This window comes from Melospiza georgiana, chromosome 3 (assembly GCF_028018845.1).
Source record: "Melospiza georgiana isolate bMelGeo1 chromosome 3, bMelGeo1.pri, whole genome shotgun sequence".
Classification (NCBI taxonomy): domain Eukaryota; kingdom Metazoa; phylum Chordata; class Aves; order Passeriformes; family Passerellidae; genus Melospiza; species Melospiza georgiana.
The window spans coordinates 5999317-6020806 of record NC_080432.1 but is presented as its reverse complement, the minus strand read 5'-3'; the positions used below and the strand labels follow the sequence as shown (position 1 = coordinate 6020806).

The 21490-nt window shown below is 45.9% G+C and overlaps 2 protein-coding genes across 5 annotated transcripts; both read right to left on the bottom strand.

The window, feature by feature from the left end:
- Nucleotides 1-211: 211 nt before the first annotated feature.
- TDRD6 (tudor domain containing 6) lies at nt 212-10289 on the bottom strand. The gene is made up of 5 exons (XM_058021430.1): nt 3680-10289; nt 3110-3228; nt 2131-2220; nt 1652-1709; nt 212-273 (listed from the first exon to the last, which is right to left on the bottom strand). The coding sequence occupies exons 1-5, from the start codon at nt 10287-10289 to the stop codon at nt 212-214; spliced, it is 6939 nt and encodes a 2312-aa protein (XP_057877413.1).
- A 2412-nt stretch (nt 10290-12701) lies between these two features.
- On the bottom strand, nt 12702-20321 carry SLC25A27 (solute carrier family 25 member 27). Of its 4 annotated transcripts, none has more exons than XM_058019846.1 (9): nt 20219-20321; nt 18562-18732; nt 17680-17764; nt 16885-17007; nt 16066-16178; nt 15339-15423; nt 14651-14743; nt 14248-14350; nt 12702-13824 (listed from the first exon to the last, which is right to left on the bottom strand). In XM_058019846.1, exons 1-9 carry the CDS (start codon nt 20319-20321, stop codon nt 13753-13755), a joined length of 948 nt encoding a protein of 315 aa, XP_057875829.1. In that variant the 3' UTR covers nt 12702-13752. The 4 variants fall into 4 exon arrangements, 3 of the variants coding, with proteins under 3 accessions (XP_057875829.1, XP_057875830.1, XP_057875831.1); XR_009114235.1 differs by lacking the exon at nt 12702-13824 and adding an exon at nt 15876-15981 and having other exon boundaries at nt 14263-14350; nt 14651-14762; XM_058019847.1 differs by lacking the exon at nt 12702-13824 and adding an exon at nt 15876-15981 and having other exon boundaries at nt 14263-14350.
- Nucleotides 20322-21490: the final 1169 nt, after the last annotated feature.

The following is a 21490-nucleotide window of genomic DNA, read 5'->3' as shown; positions in this document are numbered from 1 at the left end:
ACAGCTGTAAGAAAACAAGCTGAAAATAACAGTCTGCCAACACTATTCCTTTATAGGCAAGTTCAGCAGTGACAAGTATTTGGTCAGCTAGGTAGAAAAAATAAGCCACTCAATACTCTGCTGGTATTTTTGTTCCCACAAACACATTTTCATGGGACATTTCACACAGAGGCACTTATTCAGTTTCATGTGGTCAACGTGCCACTTGGTTTCAGCACTGCTGGAGGACATGAGCATCTTCAGCTAAATTGCTACTGTAGCCAGTTTGCTTTTCTATAAGGAATAAACACAGATTAGACCCATCAAGATGTTTCTATAAATGTGTATAAGGGCTTAAAGATCAAAAGGGCTTCAGACTAAATACTACTGACATACTGGACCATGTTAAAAGACTACACTTATTATACAAAGATAAAACAGCTGAAACAGCAGAAGATGAAGCAGCAGTGCTCTCAGATTTCAGTTATGAGTTCAAGTTATTCCATCCCTCAGTGGGCTTGGCATAAACCACTGCAGGAGGTTTTGCACCCTGAGTTCCTCCTACTCAAACTGCCTTTCCAGGCAGTGGCAGTGTGTGCAGCAGTTCCAGCTCTGTGACATGTGGGTGCATGACCCTGACTCACCTTTCCTGCACACACTAACTCCATGCAAAGCGTTCAAGAACAGAAAATAATCCACAAAATCAAGAATAATCCTGCATTTGAGGGATGCAATTTTGGGAGAGAGTTTGTAGATTGACCGTTTTAACATTTTATCAAATTCTTTAACTATCTTTTTCTTGCTCAACAGGCAACCCAATCTCCATTGCAAGCTTCCTAATCTGTTAGCCATAAACCAGTAGTTATACTGAAATACAATCACCAATTAACACCTGAAAGCACAAACACTATCCCCACTTCAACTCAGTTTAGTCTTCATCAGACAGCCACAGAAACAAACTGCCCAGACAGGTTTTGGAGTCTCCATTCTTGGACAGATTCCAGAACTGGCAGTAAGGTTTTTCTTTAACAACCTGATCTAAGTTGGCCCTGCTTTCACCACCAGGAAAGGCCCCTTTCAAACAGAACTGCTTTACAGTTCCATAATAGCATATAAACAAAAAAAGCCTGTACTATTTATTTGGTACACTTAAGAGGTGTTTATTGTTACTTAAAATTTTTGAAGTGTTACTGGTAAAGATGTACTATTTTACAAACTATCCTTACAACAACTAAAATGGTCTTAGTATGGATTTAGATTTATACATTGTGGAACTGGGGCACCCAAATGCTAAACAGAGTCTGCCTAGCAGTTGCTCACATTGCCTCAGAAACATGACCAAGAACTTGCTGATGGCAACACTCAAAGCCCTGCCACAATCTATAACTTAGGTCAACCACCCCAGCTGTTCCAAGAGGCTCAACTCATTAGATTAATAAATAAATACTAAATTGGTTTGTAATCCAGACACAGTAGCAGCTTTCATTCCATGTAGCCACCCTTAAACTGACATAAATAACGTAATGCCATCAAGAAAACCCCAGCAGTATCAACTACATAAGCTCAAATTAGTGTTTCAAACGTATTTTCTAAAATAAAGCATTTCCTAGAAAATTAGAAACCATTCAAACACAGAGTACACAACCCATGTGGGGCCTTGAGGCAGACTTACCTTGAAGTAAGGACTCCTCTGGTAAGGACTGCAAGTTTTCTGTTGCAGGGGTAAATGCCTACACAAAAAGGGATCCTGTTAGGAAGCTGGCACTATTGCCACGACTTCCATTGAGGTGCTTCCTTTAGTACTAGACTAACTTCTTACTGGACTCCTATTTACTATTGTTTTCCTCCCTTATAACTCACTACATTAGTCTTCTGCCCACTTTTCACTTGGATACAAAGGCTGCGTGTGAAGAACAAACTGGAAATTCATGCTGTTATCATCACCAGCAACATGGCTCATGACCTGAACTCTGGATGAGTGGATGAGTTTTTCATCCACTGGTAGGTCCTTCATGAAGAACACTGGTGACAACCTTATTATTCCTTCCGAATTACTCCACAATAGTAGTATTTTTCATGACTTAGCAATTTGCTAGCAGCCTCTCTAAAAACCTGCCCTGTCCTGCCCAGCCCAGTACCACACTGCCGTACCTCAGATGATCTGCGAGCCCCGTCAGGAATCCCGTTCCAGACATTCTCAGGATGCACAATCTCCTCATTGCCACTGCAGAGGTTCAAAACCTGTACAGACAGAGCCAAAGGAGATCTAGCACAGCAGCAATACACTTACAAGCAAGACACAGCAGTAGGAAAACACAGCTGAGGACTCTGTGCCTCAGGGAAGGTGTTGAGAAGTCTGGATCTTGTAAAGAAAAACAAGCTGATCTCCAATAAAACTGAATGTAGGGACTGAGGCAGCTCAAGGCTCTTCTGGGCTCCTAACCCAAGCATAGTGAGAAAAGGGCTGCAAAACAACTACTAGATCAGAACCAGAAGGAAGCTGGTGAATAGGGATATCATTACAGGATAATCCCTGACACTGCCTCTCATCTGAATGCACCTGAGCTTAGTTTTAGACACCCAAGGGATCTACCAGCACTAGAGCTGGCTTGCACAATCTCAGACATTTAATCTTTCAAAAGGATGCTTTTATGTAATGACCTCTTGGATTTGCAACACACATTTCACTGAAGCAGTAATAGTTGTGGATTCATTATTACTTGCAGTATAGTTTGAATTTCTTCCCAAGTTCCTACTGATCTAGCACTAACTCCTCAAAATACCAATAAAATAATGGCAAGTTTCATGAGCATGTAATGGTAACACAGCTCCACTGCAGAACACTAACTTAAGGCCAGACAGAATCACACACATGTGTGCCTCAAACTGGAGTGAGATCCTTCAGTATTCCCAGTCAATACAAGAGAATAAGATGTGAAAGGAACATCAAGTGTTGACATTTATCATCAACTCTATTTGAGACACCACTGTTTCTCTCTAGTCTGTAAATTCAGAATCAGCCCTTGAAATACTTAAATTCTGTAACAAAATTTTTGAAAAATATTTACCTAAGAGTTTAAAGAAGGACGAGATCCTAAGAGTGCAGAAGGAGTATTCAAACCACACTTACCTTGGTACCCTTCTCAGATACCTCCAAAATGCGAGCATCACACCATTTGAGAGAAGTCCACACCACACATTTGGAACCAACAGCAAAGCCCTTCAGATTACAAGGATAGTCATGGTGTGCTACAAGAAATGGTAAGTTAGCAATGGAGGAGGAAGGAAAAAAAAAAGAAAAAACCAAACTCACAAAACCCCACAAAAATCAACCCTATAAAAACCCCTCAAAAATCAAATCTCAGATACCTCAAACACTGCTGCCCCACTCCCTCCAAACTACTTGATATTTGAAAGTTAAAAATTTGTCATCCCAAACAAATCTGGCAAATGCACTTCATGTTCAGAATGGATTTCCACTCAAAATCATTAATCTTCCCCAGTAAGACTAGTTGCTGAGACTGTCACATTACCCATGAGAAACTGAACTCAGTCTGCTGTCCTTAACTCATCAAAACATGAACACTAACAAAATAACTTATTAGGGAATAAAAGTTGGGGTTTTTTACAAGAAAGTTATTCTCATTTTTGAATGGCACAACGTTTTGATTATTTAACCCTTTAAAATCAGATACTTTACCTGCACTGCAGTCAGCCAAGTTCTCATTTTGCTTTTTGTCTTCCCCAGGCTTACAGCCTAAAGACTGAACACACATATTTTCATTCTCTTTAAATGAGTCAGTCAAGTCTTGCTCCATCCATTCTTCCACAGAGTCATCTTTCTTCTTCTGCCACCCCTTATGTTTCTCAACTTTACAGTCACATGATTTCACAGAGAAAACGGGCCTTTGATTTGCTGAGTCTTTTGAAAGAAATGAAAACTGACTTCCACTACTTGGAGAACTCTGTAGCACAGCATGTTCCAGCCCTAACAAATCTTCCTCCCTGTCTTCCTCAGGAGGCTGAGCATTAGGCAGTACCAGTTCCAGAAAGGGCTCAAATTTGGCTCCTAGCATCAATTGCTTGTCATGCATCTTCTGAGGCAGCTCTTTCTCAGGTCTACCACCAGATGATGACAGCCTTAGGGAAGGATGGTCTGCTTCCATCCAATCATCTAGCATAGCTTCTGCTTCATGAATTCCAGACAAATTTGCTTGCAGTTTCTTGGTCTCCTCTCGCAAAGAAGGCTGAACATCAGATGGAATCAGCTCCACTGACTTCTCTCTGTCACTAACTGGAGGCACCAGATTTTCTTTCTCATTAAGTAATGGCAAAATTTCAAGAGAATTCAGAGCTATCAACTGCCCTGTCTCCTCCCTCACATCTGGCAGCACCAGCAATTCCTGCTTCAACACCGTCTCTCTTGTTTCACTGCCTGACGCTGCCTGCATTTCCAGAGACTTGGCTTCCAGTGCTTCCTTTGTTCCCTCACCACAGGAGGGCTTTTCCATAACTCCCTCTAGCCCCTGTAGGAGCTCATTTAGATCATCACATGGTAAGTGCATTTCTAATGGACCCAGTTGTCCTAAAGTCTCTATTCCATTGCTTGCAGATGGCTGTGCCTGGAGCACTGGCAATCTCTGCAGTTCCTGCTCCTCTCCTAGGAAAAGGCTGGCTGCTGGAGCACTGCCTGCCACTTCTGCTTTCAGCTCAGCCTCCTCTCCAAACAGTATTTCAGACAGGTCTTGCTCTTCAGCTTTCATTCCATTGCCCACAATGTGAGGGCTGCAGTTTCTCATTGGTTCTAGCAGCACAGTGTTATCACTGTCACCTTCAGACAGAGGTCTCTCTTTATCAAAACTGTTCTCATGCTCTCCTATTTCACATCCACCATCAGCCTTCCCACTGGCAGCTCCCACTGACACATTTGCTTCTGCAGTTTCTAAGCATTCAGAAGTTACACCCAGGAAAGGATCAGAACAAAATAAGGCACTTTGACTTTCTTCCTGAGCTAATCCACAAGGAGCAGTACTTTCTTTGTTGAGACAAAGACCCAAATTGCTGTCTGAACTTCTGTTTTCCTTTAGGGGGTTGCAAAGGTTTGAGAAATCACTGTCATCAGTTTCTTTGTTAGCCTTCCAAAATGGCTTCATCTCTTCATTAATACTATTGCCAGAAGCTTCCAGCTTGACAACACACAGAGGGACTTCAGAATCTTTATTTTCCCAAATTTCTACAACTTCAGCTTCTAATACAAGGTTTTCAGTCATATCATAAAACTTCTTATTTGCTTCACTAAGCCATGAGCCATCTGGGGGACTGAAACCTGAGAGACAGCAAGCAAAAGCTTGCCCGGGTACTCTGAGCAGTTCACATGGCATCTGTCGGATCATCTCCAGCCTGACGTTTTCCTCGCTTCCGTAATCCACGTGTCTGACAACGACACTGTCATCACTCACACTGCTGATCTGAGCTCTGTAGAACCACCCATCCTGACTGTACTTTGCTAGACAAATATCTCCACTTTTAATACAAGACTTGCCATCATTCAGAGAGCTTAGTCCAAGCTTTTCAGCTTCCTCTATTTTTTTCTCGATGTAGCTCACGTCTTTGGTATCAGCACGGTGACACCAGAAATATCCTGGACTATTTACTACTGTGACGTAAATTTTTAAAGTCTGACCTGCCTCTGGAAATTTCCAGATAAACGATTTACAATCACTTACACAGGAAGTCTCATTTTGTACCTGAGGAGGCAAAGACTCACAGCCAGTGATCATATCATGGTTCTCTCTTCTGTCAATTTTCCTTCTTGAGAAAAGTCTTTCTCTATTTGCAAGATCCTTATCAGCTAAATCCACTGTTATTATACCTTGATGGTCACTGAGTATAACTTCCCATTTATCCCCAACCTTCTTTACAAATTCACACGACAGCAGGATTTCACTTGTTCTCTTGGTGAAGTAAAACACTGCTTTCTCTGTCCAGCCAGCATTTTTTTTGCATTTGAGTCCACCTAGAAAGCAGTGAATGCTCATTGCTGGAATAGATGACAAGTTCTTAGGGAGCCTGCGTGCTTGATCAACACTGATCACAGAAGTGTCACCATAATCAATATAATGTACCCTTATTGAATTGTCAGAAGTCTTCTCTTTTACTACAGCTCGATACCACAGGCTGTCTTCTGAATAAACAGCACTGATTAAATCTCCTGCTTGGAAAAGCTGTCCACAAGGGTCTTTCACTGATTTACCATTGTTTAAACTTTCCAAAATGTTGTTAAGCTGAACCTCATCACTCCCCAGTTGAACATAAAAATCCTGGGGGTCACTGACGTAAGACACATACACTAAGGTTTTAAGAGCTGGCACTATCTTCTGTGGAGGCAGATCAGATGCATTTTTAAGCATTATACACCTGCCTTCAGCATCAGACTTAGTATCTGACAGTGCATCCATCTGGGAAAAGAGCAGAGACTCCTCCCCTACTTTATTCAGCAAGACTGGATTGTTCTTACTGCTAAGCACCTCATTAGGTTCTAGCAATCCAGCTGCCACACGACCCTTCACAGAGTGCTGGAAAAGGTTTACAACTTCTTTGAAGTGTCTTCTGCTCCCTTGCTCTTGCTGGGCTTCAGGTCGACATTTTCTTCTTTCAAGAGGCCTGCCTGCACTGAAAGGGGACCCTGCAGTCTCATTCCTCTCAGGCACATTTGTATTTCCAGTGCACAAAGTCTCATTGTGTACACGACCACGCAGTCCTGTACTGTTTACGCTCAGCTCTTTCAGTTTTGTATTAATTTGAGTATTTCTATCAAACAACTCAACCAGCAATGTATTATCAGAGTCCTTTGCTACCACTATTGCTTTTAATCTCTTTTCCAGGACAGCTTCCTTAAACCATGTTGCAGCTTCCTTGGAAACAGATGATACATCAGACACAGAACACTTTATGGCCTGCATTGGCACAAGCAAGATATCAGAAGCATCATTGGGCAAAATAAGCAGATCATCTGTCTCTATTGTCTCTGTGTTCCCAAAATCCACAAAGAAGACTTTAGCCTTAGGCTGTCTTTCCATAATTACTCCCCTATACCACTGACTGTCAGAGTACCTTGCCAGACACAAGGTCCCAGACTTCCCCAAGGATCCTGAGCCGGCCACTGTCTCACTCAGGGAAGCAATGTTATCAGCCAGCTGTGCCAAGGTATCTCCACACCTTTCCAGCTGGCAGTAAAATGTCCATGGATTCTCAACATGTGTAACATAAACATCTTCCTCACTCCCAATTTTGATGCCGTGACTAGAATAATAGAAAGAGTGAAGCTGGACCAAAGATTCCAGATGCTTTTGAGGAAACAAAGGTCTGGCTACACCCCTCTCAGTGAGAAACTGGCAAGCACTCTGAAAAGGTGTGATTAGATCTACAATGTTAAACAGGTCCCTATTTATTGAAGCCAAGGCAAAGATTGTACACTTTAGGTCAAGGTCAGATGACGAATCGACAACAAACTGACGAAAGGCCCGAATTGCTTCTTCATCCCAAGCAAAAGGATTCTGACCATTGGGTTGGATTAAGTTGTAAAGGCTGCACCTGAATGCCTGAGCCTCTAATCTAAGGAATCGTTCGTTAATTGCTCGCAGCTTCGTTAGGCACACCTGCTCTCTGTTGCCATAGTCAACATAGATGACTTCTACTTTCTCTGCACAAACTCCTTCACTAACTATTAAAGCCCTGTACCATTTCTTGTCCTCTGAGTACTGGGCTAAACATACAAGATTTGGCCAAACATGTGGCTTAGATGAATTCTTGCAATGCTCCTGAATTTCATCCATTAGTATCTCAAGGTCCTGGCAATTTCTACTTAACTGACACCAGAAACAACTGGGACTCTCAACATATGACAAAATAACATGAACTGTACTTCCCACTTCTAAATGGCCTCCACAAGAGGAGCCTGGCTTAATTTCCACATAGTTCTGCCTCAAAGAGGTGTGCAGATCTTCCTTACCCTCATAGTCTCGAGAAAGAAGAGATTCACTATTTTTAGAATTATGAAAGGCTGCAATAGGGCTCTCTCTGACCACCACACCCATGTGAGAATCAAATATTCTATCATTGCTCTTTAGATTGCATTCTTCTCTGAGCCTCTTCTCTGCGTTTACTTGGCTTTCCTCTGCAGCACACACTAGGGGAGAGGCCTGTGTCACAGACTCATCTGATTTCTTGCAAGTCTTGGGTATTTCATACCTCTGGTACTTAGCATAACCCCCCTGGGCCATGAGTTTACTTACTCTTCCCTCTCCTAACTGGGACTGGTCAAAAATTTCAACCATATATTTGTCACCCTGCACATTCAAAAACCAAACCTTTAGCTCCTTGTTCAGTACCATCTCCCTGAATGCAGACACAGCAGCTTCACTCCAACTCCCTCTTGGAGGGGAGACACCTGCCAAACAACACTTCAGGGCTAAAGCAGGCAGTTCCCTGAACCGAGGGAGCAGCTCCTTCACAGCACACAGATCCACAGTTTCTGTACTGCCTCTGTCCACCAGGTGTATTTCCACCCCAGTGTCCAGCACCCTGGTAACCACTGCTCGATAAAAGACACCCTCGTTCCCACTGGCACAACAAAGGGATCCAGGCTGTGGGTCCCACCCAGCACCATCCAGCTTTGTGGAATGGGAATAAAAATTCCACATGCTCTGCCTCAGCTGCCTGAAGAGCTGGTAATACTCATGGAGCTGCAGCCAGAACTCAGATGGGTCTTGGAGGTGTGAGACCTGTGCACTGTACAATGTCCAGGTCTTCAGATACACACCAGCAGCAGCAGCCAAATCTCCATGGGCTAAAACAGGAGGTGCTTCTGGTGGCAATCCCAACTCTTCAACTAAGGATTCCTCTACTTCCAACTGCTCAGGATCCTCAGTTTGGCTCACATGACTGCTGGCCAGGCAGCAAGCCTGAGACCCAAAAAGATGGTTCAAATCAACACCATTTTCCCCATAGAGAGTCACATAATAGAGATGCTCAAAGGAGTTAAAGGCTTTGATGTGAGCACTCACTCCTCTGCCGAGCACCAGCGCTTTCAGCAAATCAACCTGCAGCGAGGACCAGCCACAGCCCCCATCCGAAACACCCTGAAGAGCACACGCGTAAGTGACCACAGGCATGCGGAAACACTCGGCAGGCAAATGGCGCAGGTTCGCTCTGCTCACAGTCTCCTTCTTGCCATAGTCCACAAAGATCACGAGAGCTGCATGCTGGTCCTGCTCCCCAGCAATGAGCTCCAGCAGAATGGCACGGTACCACTGGCCATCCATCCCACGGGCAGCACAGGGCGAGCCCACTTTGGGCAGTAAGTCCTGCTCCCACCGGTCATAAGCATGGCACATGGTCTCAGAAAGGCAACAGATCTCCTGTGACAGGCACTGCAGCTGGCAGTAAATGTGGTGTGGGTCCGAGACATGGGTCACTAGGACAGGCTCTGTCACATCCAACTGAAGCTGAGGGTAGTAGTAATCCAAGGCAGGTGACAGAGGCTGGTATGAGAGCAACACATGGACAAGCTGTGGAACTGCAAAAGCTCCGAGGGAACACGCTGGAGGCTGCTGACAGAGCTGCTTCTTTAACTGGCCAGAGGGCAGGCAGCGCCTGAGCACCTGGTAGAAGCAGCTGGGAGAGACTCGTTTGGCCAGGCCCAGCTGCTGCATCTGAGCCACGAGCTGGGGCAGCTCGAGCACGATGACCTGCGGCATTATCACCTCCTGCACCACACCAGACACCTCCTTGCCTTGCAGGAAGCTGAGGAACTCCATCGCCTCCACGGTCCACTTGGACACGGGTGAATCCCCACTTGCTGTCCCCTCGTTACTGTGGCAGGGCATGACTTCGGCCACGACACAGCCCAGCACCTCCGGGGGCAGCTGGAACAGCTCTGCGCAGCCCCGGGCCAGGTAATAGGCAGACGTGGTCACCACGTACCCCTCGTCCAGCAGGAAAACACGGTACCCCTGGGCGCTACAACTCACCACACAGCAGCGGTACCACACACCCAACACTTCCACCAGCGCCATGTCTCCCGGGCACAGCCTGGTCTCGCTGGCCCCCAGCCCGCCGGGCTCTGGGCGGGCCGCCAGGCGCGGCCCTGCCGCCGCCTGGATCTCGCGGTACAGGAGAGCATAGTCAGCCTTGCTTTCCCCCAGAAGCCCCCACAGCCGCAGGACGGGCACCTCGGGGTACAGACCCACGGCGCGGACGCGCAGGGTGACGGTATCACCGCGGCCGAGGGACCCCGGCCCAGAGCTCATCGCGAAGCCACCTCGCCCGCCTCCGCCCTCCGCACGAGGCGAATGATCGCCTCACCCTCCGCCCCTTGGCCTCATATAGAGCACGCGCCGCCCACGTGACCCACGGGGAGCCGTTAGCGGCTGCCCCAGCGGCCGAGTCCATTTCGATCCTCTCGGTGGGGTGGAGAGCGGCGCGAAGCGAAAGGGGAAAAGGAGAGGTCAAGCCAGCTGAGACGTGGGGCCGCTCCTGCTACGCTAAGAGTGCGCAGAGGCGCCACTAAGAGGAGGGTTACGGAATTATGTCCGGGGCGTCGCGGGACTCAGGGCAGAGCCGGGCGGCGCTGCCCTCGCCCACGGTGGAGCGCTCCACGAGGGACGGGTGGCGGCGGGACGGCGGGGGCGGGATGAGAGGGAGAGCGCGCCGAGCCCGCTTAGCTCCCATTGGTTAGAGCGGCGCAGAGGGCGGGACACGCGTGCGGAGCTTGGCGGCTATTGGCCAGCGGCGGCCTGGGGCGGGGCGTGGTGTGAGGGCGGCAGCCGCGGCGTGAGGGCGGGGAGCTCGCACCAGGCACCCGTCGGGAACCGCTAACAATTGAGATTTATTAAGAGTTAAAGAAGTTTTTCACTACGTGATTTTTACGAGGCATTTTTGTCATTTTTATTTTGAGCTGTGCCTCAAGGGTCCGTTTGTGACCAGTGTTATTTAGTATCTTCATTAATTGCATAGGTGAAGGGTTGAAGTGCACCCTCAGCAAGTTTACAAGTGACACCAAATTGAGTGACACCAAATCCTGTGAAATCATTGGGATAAATAAACCCTCTGTCTTTTTAGTGTTAGCGTGTCAGGCATTACTTTATTCTTCACCAAGAGAGGGTCCTGTGGGTCTGGCTGACAAAATCCTGATCTCTATACAGATGCAGATACAGAACTTTTATGTTTATTTATATATGTGCTTTTAGCAAGCAAATTAATATTCACTGGCTCTAAATTACAGAATTCTTGTTCATTAATTAGTATTCTGTCTTCTGTTGGATATTGATTTCTCACTTTTGCAAATTAGTCTAAATTCTTCATTCTCTTTATTATCTTTTTTCCCAGCTAGGGACTTTACAGCACACATACTGAGTCTTTGTTAGTCTCTTTGTTGTCTGCTGTTTTCTGCAGAATGTCTTTGTGGTCCATAAATTGTGCACTCCTTGTATCCAGTTTCATCAATAGACCTCTCTTCTTTCAAGCTTTATTAATTGAAGTGTATCAAGGTTATTCTAACAAAACTTAGAGTTTCAGTGATTTTTCACAAGCTTGTGCCCATAAAAGTAGCTTAAGGCAACTTTGAGGAATGCAAGCTAAAAGTGGTTTTACACACTGCTTATAATTAATATACTGGCTCTGATGATCAGAGAGGTTGAGCAGCTGTCCTTCGTGGAAAGGCTGAGAGGGTTGGGATTGTTCAGCCTGGAGAAGAGAAGCTTCAAGGGGACCTGATTGTGGCCTTCCAGTACCTGAAGAGAGCCAGCAAGAAACATGGAGAGGGACTTTTTACAAGGGCCTGGAGTGACAGGACAAGGGGGAATGACTTCAAACTGAAAGAGAACAGATTTAGATTGGATATTAGGAAGAAATTCTTCCCTGTGAGGGTGGTGAGACACAGGAACAGGCTGCCCAGAGAAGCTGTGGATTCCCAATCCCTGGAAGTGTCCCAAGGCCAGGTTGGATGGAGCTTGGAGCAATCTGGGATAGTGGAATGTGTCCCTGCCATGGCAGGGGGTTGGAACTGATCTTAGAGGTCCCTTCCAACCCCAACTGTTCTATGATTGTATGATAAAAGTACTTATTCTGTCTTGTGAGAAAGGTAAAGCTGTGTATCCGTCACTGGCTTATCACGCTAACAGGAGGGCAGGCAGGAGTGCTTGGGATGGAACTGAAGCAGCAGCTTTGCTGCTTTGTCACTGCTGGTGCTGGAGTACAGGACAGAAAGAACTGGGATTTGTTTCTTGGGATGACAGAAAAATACCAGGATTTCTGAAGAAAACTGTTGGATTGATGCACAGGAGATTCTGCCTGAATATGAGGAAGAACTTTACTGTGCAGTGACTGAGACTTGGAGTGGATTGTCCAGAGAGGCTGTGGAGTCTCCCTCACTGGGGATATTCCAGAACTGGCTGGGTGCAATCCTGTGCCCTGTGCTCTGGCTGACCCTGCTTGAGCAGGAAGGTGGGACCAGATGAGCCACTGTGCTCCCTTCCAGCCTGCCCCATTCTGTGGTTCTGTGACTCCCTAATAATGGTGAGATGAATGTTTTCCAAGCTGGAAGCACACCCCAAATGCACACAGCCACAACTGAACTACAGTATAATCAGAAAAAACAAGAGCAAGCCAAGAAAACACCCGAACTGTGTTCAGTGAGAAAATGGCACATTGGAGACACTGGCTGCAAAGACTAGAAGAAATCCTGGGTATTTATTCAAAGAGCCACATTTTCTACATTAACTCAATTACTAGATATTACTAAATCAAAGCCAGCTTTGTTTTATCTACTCACGGCTGCATTTAATACTGCATTATTGACCCTTGATTGCCAAAGGTGAACCTAGTGACAAACAGCAGTAGTCTCCTTCTCTATGAAATCCGGAAGGCTTTAGGTTTAAAAATAAATAAATCATTCTTGTTCAAACCTTTTGCATTATTGAAGAGAACATTGTATTTCCATTGAGATGTAAAGTGGGCAGAGTGCACACTCCTATGGAAAATGACCCAGCCTGCCACATCAGCACTGAGATTGTCACAGGACAAGTAGTTCACCTTGGTCCTATGGAATATCTAGAGACCTTTGAGCATTGCAGAACAAACCAGGCTTTTGATTTTCTGAGAACAGGACTGCATTTCAATCATGATCTTACTTCAAGAGTTGAGTGGAGAGGTCAGGCAGTCTCTGGGGAAGTAAGAGAAACACAAACCCTTCCACTTTTTGTGCAAAGCAGATTTGGAATCAGGTAACTGCTTTTATCTTTTTTAATACCTAGCACTACAGGTTTGGTTTGCTGACATATCAAACCAATGAGAGGTAGTTCTTGATCTGTGTGCAAATTAACAACAAAAATTCACAAATAATTTTATAGATGTTTAGCCACAGAACTTATTCAGTGCATTGATCAACCTGCTCTTGTTTTTTAGCAATAGAAACCATCTCCATTATCAAACAGACAGTATTATGTTCTATTTGCTTGATAGAATGTTTTTTATTCCTGTTTTCTGGTTCAGAAAGCTGATGCTGGCTGGTAGCTGAAGTATTGTTGGGACAGTTTTATCCTGTGGATAATATAAATTTCATGTAGGAGTCTGACAATCAAATAGTGTCCTTAAGTCATGGCTGTTCCCAACCAGTAAGGACTGGATTTGGAGCAACAAGCTATGCATGTGATCCTACTACCCTGTGGAATGAGAATTCAGCTTAACTGCTCTTCTCTGTGAATACTGAAGGTTTTAAAAAGAAGTAACTCCACACAGCCTTCTGATTTGTTCATATGTAAGCCAGAATACCAGTGACCAGGGTGCCTGTGAAAGCAAACACTGAAGTTAGAGGCTTAAAACAAAAGTAACCCAAGAAAGAAGCCCATTAGAATAAACTGTCTCCTCTTAAAAATCATATTTTTAAGTTCAGTCTCATGTCGCTCAGGTTCCCAGAGAGGTTCCCAAGCCTCTGTCTGCTCAGAGAGGCAGAACTCCCCATCCCTGGACTCCCCATCCCTGGAAGTGTTCAAGGCCAGGATGGACGGGGCTCTGAGCAAGTGGAAGGTGTCCCTGCCCATGGCAGAGGGTTTGGAATGAGATGATCTTTAAAGTCTCTTGAACCCAAACCAATTCTATGATTATGTCTTTCATACAAAAATTTTAATTTTACATAGGGCTAGGGCTGCATCCACACTCCTCACATTTTCATGCCAATTGTTCTCGTAAAGAGAGTTTAAAAGCACGTACCATTCGCATCCAGGTTGGTATAAAGCCTTTGTACAGAGACATTAACCCTTCACCCTGCACAGTCTGAATCAAGCAGTCCATGGAAGATTTATAGAGCAGACCTCTAGCAACATGCAAAGAGAACAAACAGTGTTAGGATTACACATACACAATTAAAAAAATAAGACATCCCCCTCATAAAAATAATTTGTGGTGAGATTTTTCTACAAGCCAGAGTGCTTTTGTGAGCTCCTCGGAGTAGGTGGCCATCACAACAACACCCCCCAGACATTTACTAAATCAGTAAAATCATCTGATTAGAATGATGAAGAGCAAATTATCAACTTAGCACTTCACTCCCAGTGAAATCAGTCAGCCCCATGGTTTCAATAGGCTGCTGAGGTGGTCTGTGAAGTGTCCATACCTTCCCTGCTTATCTCTTGGCTGGTTCATTATCCGCGTTTTGACCACGTCAGCAGGAGTTCCCAGCACAGCTGCTACCAGCCCAGAGCAGACACTGCCAACAGCAACAGATACTTAAGGAAGAAACCAAGATGTGTCATAAAAATTTCAGCATTGTGGTTCCAGCTCTTATAATAAAGATATATTAAAACAGTAATCATCAAATCATGAGTAATAACTCATAATATAAACTCAATTTGGGAGGCTTACTAATACTGCTCTTGCTTACATGTCCTCCCAGTGCCAGCTGCCCTCACCTCTGTGTGCAGTTCTGAGCCAGGGATGAAGGACCCACAATAGGCAATTTATAATATTGTTTATATAAAGCAGATTTTTTCATCACTTAAGAGAGTAAAAGAGGATGTTCTGCAGAAGTTGTATCACTGTGCTCCCACAGATTAGAGCAAAGGTGTTTAAATGTACCAACAAGGCACTTCTAGTGACGGCAGTTTTGTAGCAATGGTTGCATCCTTTCTCTTGTGTCTTCTATAAAGTGATGTTGTCTAAGGAAAAAATAATTCTAAAGTTGCATTTCATCAGCAGTATCAAAATCAAAGAATGGGGTATTCTGCTGGCACAGAGAGGCAGATGAAGACAGCAAGGCTGGAAATGCTCCACAGTGGAAAAGGGGTAATTGGAGAATATGGCACCTGCTGACACTGTGAGTCACACTGTTGTCCACAAGTGTCGTGTTCAGAAGCAAGAAGTGTTTCACTGTGTCGTAAGTGGTCAGATCTGTAAAGAGGATAATGAGAAAAATCAGCACTGTCAGGAGTGAATGCTGTGTGCTGTTCACAGCACAGGATGTTCATTTCCACTGAGGCTCCTGCCTTTGGCACAGCTGGCACTCTGCCCCCATTTTTAATGAGGGCTATGGCACCCGAGTCCTGTCTTTAGACCTGTGAGTACATTCTCCTTCCTGCTCCCATCTGCTCTGATTTACCTTGCAGATGATGCTGAGCTGTATCTGGGTGACCCTCACCAGCCCTGTTGCTGGCTCAGCTTCCTGGCTTGGTCTCACACCTGCCTCATCACCACACACTTCCCTACGGATCTGGATCTGGGTGAGCCTGGCTGCCTTTGCTGGCTCACCTCACTTGTGCCCTGCTCACCTCACTTGGGCACAAAGCTGGTGAAGTCCCTGCTTTGCTGGCCATGGGACCCATTCAGCTTCTGGCTCACTTTACCTTAAATTCAGGTAAAAATTGTTACTTCTAAGCCATTTGATTTCCACAGGACCAAAACACAGGTGCACGAGGCAGAGGTCACTTGCAGGGTGCTCCAAACAGGGCCCTAAGACAAAGGGAGCAGCTGAGCTCCTTTTCCTTAAAGCTTTGGTGGAGCCTAAAATGCTGCATGCCAAGTTATTCCATTTACCTCCCATATTCACCAGAGCAGCTCTCTGGACATTTGGTACCCATCCAGCCCAAAGTCCCCTTACTCCTCCTTCAGACAGGATCTTCAGAAATGCGTGGTGCACGCCCCGAAACCTGAAATCAAGATGAAACCTGTGGGTAGATGGCCCAGAGAAATCTTTGCATGTTCCAGTACTTTGCTGCACAGGGTCCTCACATAAGATTAGGAACTTATCCATGCAAGGATCTGGCACTCCAGATCCATTTTTGGATTTGTATTTGACTTTCATGCCACAATATTTTACTAGAGATACCAGTTGCCTTGCAAAGCAGTGATCTGGTCCCTAACAGCAGACAAGCCTTAAATCCCACACTGGGTTACGATACAAAATGTATGTGACACCAAATGATGGCAGCAGTTTGAAATGCAAGGAGCAGCATGTCCTGGTATTTGCAGAAGAGTCTCAAGCCTTGCTGTGTGGCAGCCTTCCTTGTGCCTATGCATCCTGCATGAGCCATTTCACTCGTGCTTTCTTCCATCTTCAAAAAGTGTCCTTCCCTCCCCATGGTGCAGTGCTGGCATGGATGTGCTGCAGCACACAGGATGGGTTTGTGGTCCCTGGGACCAATAAATCAGAATAAAGAAGATGAGTACAAATGGAATAAGGAGGAGGTCTTGAATCCCTCCCCCTTTAACTGCCCAGAGCAATTGGGTGCTCTCCCTGTAAAAGGGCACAGAGCAGCTGGGGAGAAGGGGTGGCAGAAAACACAGAGCAACACACCCTGGGCTAAAGAGTGATCAGTAACAGGGGGAGAAACACCAGCTCTGAGAGGAACCAACCGTAATGGCTTTCCTTCCAACTTCCTTTTCCCCTCCATCTGCATCTGCACCTTCACCAGATCAGTTGGGCTGGCAAAAAACTGTCCAATGGCACCCGCAGAAATGCCTCCAACCACAGCTTTCCTGCCAAATGGAGAGAAATTGTGCTCCAACCACAGCTTTCCTGCCAAATGGAGAGAAATTATGCTCCAGAATACACTGAAAATCCTCACAGGTCACAGGGCTCAAGCTGAAGAGTTCAGCACCCCAACCCAGGTGGAACAAGTGTAAATGGTTATTCCATATATTAACAGCAAAAGCAAAGGTAATAATTGTGGTGGCTACAGGTTGTTAAATAGTCAGTAATATTTCTGTCAATTTTCAAAAAGGGTTAAAACTTACCTGAGGGGGAAAAAAAAAAAAACTAAACAAGGTTACATTTTGCTCTTTGCTTAAGGTTTAAAAGCAGGATGGCAAAGTACACAAGTAAAGGATGATGCTTCATGTATTATAACTAAATGCCCACCTAAAATTCCAAACTGCTTGCTGATATATAAAACTTTTCTTACTCTCCCACTGCTACCAGATGAACTGTGTTAATTTATGGGTCTGTTTATTTTAGTAAAATCAGAAATTTCAGTATTATCCATAGGTTCCCCTTCCTGCAGCACTGGGCATGACAAGTATTTTGCAGTAGATTTTATCAATCCCATTCTAAAATCAAATACATTTTAGAGCTAAGATAGGGCTGTAGGTCTCCTACAGTAAGCACAATCCCCAAGCAAGCCATAAATATGCATGAATATGCAACATTACCAGAGAGGAAAGCTTTCACCCTCTGCCCTGCCAAGCACGGAGTCACGGAGATGTTCGTAAGTAACCATCCGGACACCAGTGTACACTGTGGGAAACAAAAGCAGGAGACAGTTCTTGGGTCTGCATTTCTGGAGGCCAAAATGAGAGAGAGACCAAGACCTTGGTTTATGGCACTCCAGAGCTTGCCTGGGTCAACTGGTCACTGCTCTCATGTTTGTGATCTGAATGGGGAAAGTGAGGGGTTTGCCTGGTGTCAGAGGGAGACCCAGGGCATCTTAGCATCAAAAAAATCTCTCTGGCTGAGCCACAAGTCTGCCAGGAGGCAGCACAGCTTTGCCTGCACCCTAAGGAGATGGGACTGCATCGCCTCCTTCTGGGCTGATGCCAAGCACAAAACCTCCACAAGTGCTTTTGAGGTTTCTTCTTGTCACTGTATTTCCAACTAAAGCACAGAAAGCTGTTACTTGTGGCAAACCGCTGATGCATTTCTTTTAAGCAATTGTATTTTTCCCTTGTGCTTCCAACCTCATCATTTTTCCCATCCTTTTCCTAATATGTCTCCACTTCCCTCACACATGAGACATTTATTCTTCTGAGAACTCTGAGTGTCTGGACTTCCTGAACAAGACCTTCATGTAAAGATGACAGAGAACTTATATTTTGTTTTCCCAGAAGCCAGAATAAGGCCATGAAGGACTGGAAAAGGGAAGGAAGAGATGCTATTGATCTGAAATCTCGTGTATTTCAAAGTGGGATTGCAGGGCTAGACTGAAAACTCCTCACAGATTTATTTAAAGTACAAGAAAGCATGGCAAGCTCACTCCAAAAGGCTTGGCCACAGGAGGCAGGACCCATCGTGTCCCATCACCAGCAGATATTCACCTATGTGGCGGTAGACGGCCGGCGTGGCTCCTTGCCAGAGCTTCCATACCCCCTCCTCCTGCGCGATTCCAGCCGCCGTGCGCAGCATCCCGCGGTACGGCACCGCCGGCCCGGCCGCAGCTTCACCTTGGACCTGCAGCCGGGTTTTCGTGAGATCCAGGGGAAATGTCACTGGGAACAAAGGGCCGGGAACACACGTGAATAGGAGTGCGGCTGCAGGGCGAGCTCCCGTGCCGGGAACAGCCTCACCACAACGCCCTGCCAGCGCCCGAGGGGCTGGGCAGGCACCAGCAGGGAGCAGGGGCTGTACCCAACAGGGTCCAGGAGATCCCTGGAGAAAAGGAGAATTCTCATCCAGGTCTGTTAAAAGTGGCTCTAGGCACAAGTAACTAAATGACATTCTTGTCATACACACTTTCTCCCATATTTAGTTTTGCAGATTTGTTATGCAAATATGTGTACCTTCTGAGGGACTCAAGATCAAAAATCCCATTCCAGTTACTCCCCCTGAACACAGACCAGTCATATCTCTCAATTGATCATGTGGTCTTTCCAATTCTGTCCAGCCACTGTCCAGCACAGTGGCAGCACATGTTATGGTCAGGAACAACCCCACAGAGGTCATCATAATGCTGGCATACTTTCAGGCTCCCTTACAAACTTACATACCTATGTGTTCTACAAACCACCCTAAAGCATGCTTGCTTTCATTATACAGGCACAGGAATAATGTCTAGCCTGTTATTTCTCTCACTGAAATAACTGGTGCCCAGTGAAGGTGATCTCAGCTTGCCGGGACAGCTCCTGAAACAGTATGGATACGTATCTGTGGCCCTCATTTCAGTTCCAGGCCAGGAGTGCCTGGTGATGGACCTTCCCAGCCTGTGGCAGGGAAGGAGCAGGGCTTGTCTTTGTTTGATACCTCTGAGACACACCAGGGTCCTTCCAAAGCAGGATCAGGTGCCAGGGGAAGGCACTCACTGCTCAAAGGCTCAGCAGGTTTACAGTCTATTTGTGCATTAAGTTTGGTATGCATGTTTAAAGATTAACAAAGCTTGAGAAGTTACAAATTCTTAGAGAAATGTGACTGACCTGCCTTTAAGAGCCTGTAGAAATTATAAAGAAAGTGCTGAAAAATACTCAAAATAAGTTACTTGGTCACAAAGCAGTAATGCACAGATGCCAGTGGGCTTCTATTCCATGTTTCACCAAGCAGTTTTCTGACTCCATTTTTATAAACATCTCCACTGTGACCAGAAACATAGGAGTTGATTTTTCTTTGATTAACCTTCATTGACTATGAAAAGTAAATTCCTGAAGGAATAAGGCCTTGCTAGTAACTTAGGCAACAGATCTGCCTGCCTCTTCAGGCTTTCCCTGGAAACCCAGCCAGTGCAAAGCTTAAATTAGTCACAACTGCACTGAGTTAATAATGACTGCAGCCCTTCGGTCTCCGAGGCAAAGATTTCATCCTGGAAAACCCTCCCTCCAGCCACAGTCAGGTGGCATAAAACACTTAGATTATGGAACAGCCACGACTAGCACAGTGAAATGCAGATTTGCTGGAGCAGAACACTGAGGAATGAGGCATCCGGGGATGCCCCCCGTAAGTTAATCTGACCCCCCTTCCCTCTCGGAAAACCACGGTGAGTTGTACCTAGTTCTGCCACAGCCGCTGCACAGGCTGACAGAGCGAATTTGCTGGCTCGGGGCCATCTCTCTGGAAGAGGTAAGCTGCTCTCTTCTTCTGCAGGTGACATCTAGCATCTCACATGAACCGAGGGCACCCAGCCACCCTGCCCGGCTGTGTCCGCAGCAGGAGCGGGCCCTAGCGCAGGTCAGCTCGGGGTGCTTTAGGAGACAAGCTGCGGAAGGTCATGGTTCTCCAGCGCCAGCACCGGGAACTGCAGCAGCCCGAGCGGCTCCGCAGAGCTGCCAGGTCCTCCTGCAGTGACACAAGAGACTCCGACTCAACAGGCTCCTGGGAAATGTAGTCTGTCACCAAGGCTGCTCTGGGCCTGGAAACCGGCGCTGCAGGTACAGACACACGCACGGATTTGTCCGTTATCTACATTAAAAAGAGTAATTAAAGTTCTCATTAATCAGGCTGAATATTACACGTGGGGTCTGTCTGCTTTGCGGGGTGCAGTCATTGGCAGCACTGCCTGGGCAGCCCCAAACTCTGTTCCCGTGTCAAGCGGCTGCAGCCGGGAGGGATTAATTGATCCAGATCTGCTTTGGTAAGAGCTGCATTAGCAACAGCTACGTGCCGAGCTGGGGCTGCGGATTAGGCACGCAGCACTGCAGCTTGAACAAGGATCCCAGCGAGCCTGGGATGGCAGAAATTGATCACTTCTCAGAGCTCTTCAGTGAAAAGTTTAAAGCTTTTCCTGGCGGAGTGTTGAAGTCATGTTGTATGCCAGTCCTAATTTCTCTTAAATTATTGTAGAGCTTTTCATTTATCATTAAGGCTCAGCTGAATCCCTAAGTTAATCATTAGCCATTAGTCAGTAATCCTCATGCTGCTTTGAGGATGTTTTTGGTCACAGAAACTTATTCCAGAATACCTCCCCACACCTCTGACTGCCTAAAGCTTTGGTGTGTGGTCCTTGCCAAAATAATTCAGACAAATTAAGGGAGCATTTCAGGTGAAATATTCACTTGGAGTTGGATGAATCTGTCTCATTGGTCACCAGTAACTGGTATTAAATTGGATCCTTCTTGGGGTTAAAATTCATTAGAATTCATGCAGGGATAAAACAAACTCCTGACAAAGCCGTGGTTAAAAATGGGGAAAGGGGATATTGCAGTCTAATGCAAATGTTCCTGGCTGCATGGAATGTATGAGTGGTTCAGAGCCTGTTTCTCGACAGTTCATGCCATCTGCTGTGGCACTTGGTGCCTCCCTCCACAGCTGTTCTGTGGGCTT

What these genes read in the sequence shown, in the direction of transcription:
- TDRD6 (XM_058021430.1), bottom strand. Translation starts at nt 10,289, where the DNA reads ATGAGCTCTGGGCCGGGGTCCCTCGGCCGCGGTGATACCGTCACCCTG. An exon ending in CTTGGCTGACTGCAGTGCAG is followed by an intron (nt 3,229 to 3,679) that starts GTAAAGTATCTG and finishes CATTTCTTGTAG; the next exon opens with CACACCATGACTATCCTTGT. An exon ending in AGAGGAGTCCTTACTTCAAG is followed by an intron (nt 274 to 1,651) that starts GTAAGTCTGCCT and finishes TATTCCTTATAG; the next exon opens with AAAAGCAAACTGGCTACAGT.
- SLC25A27 (XM_058019846.1), bottom strand. Translation starts at nt 20,321, where the DNA reads ATGTCACCTGCAGAAGAAGAGAGCAGCTTACCTCTTCCAGAGAGATGG. An exon ending in TGCTCTGGTGAATATGGGAG is followed by an intron (nt 15,424 to 16,065) that starts GTAAATGGAATA and finishes TCCTCTTTACAG; the next exon opens with ATCTGACCACTTACGACACA. An exon ending in CCAAGAGATAAGCAGGGAAG is followed by an intron (nt 14,351 to 14,650) that starts GTATGGACACTT and finishes GCATGTTGCTAG; the next exon opens with AGGTCTGCTCTATAAATCTT.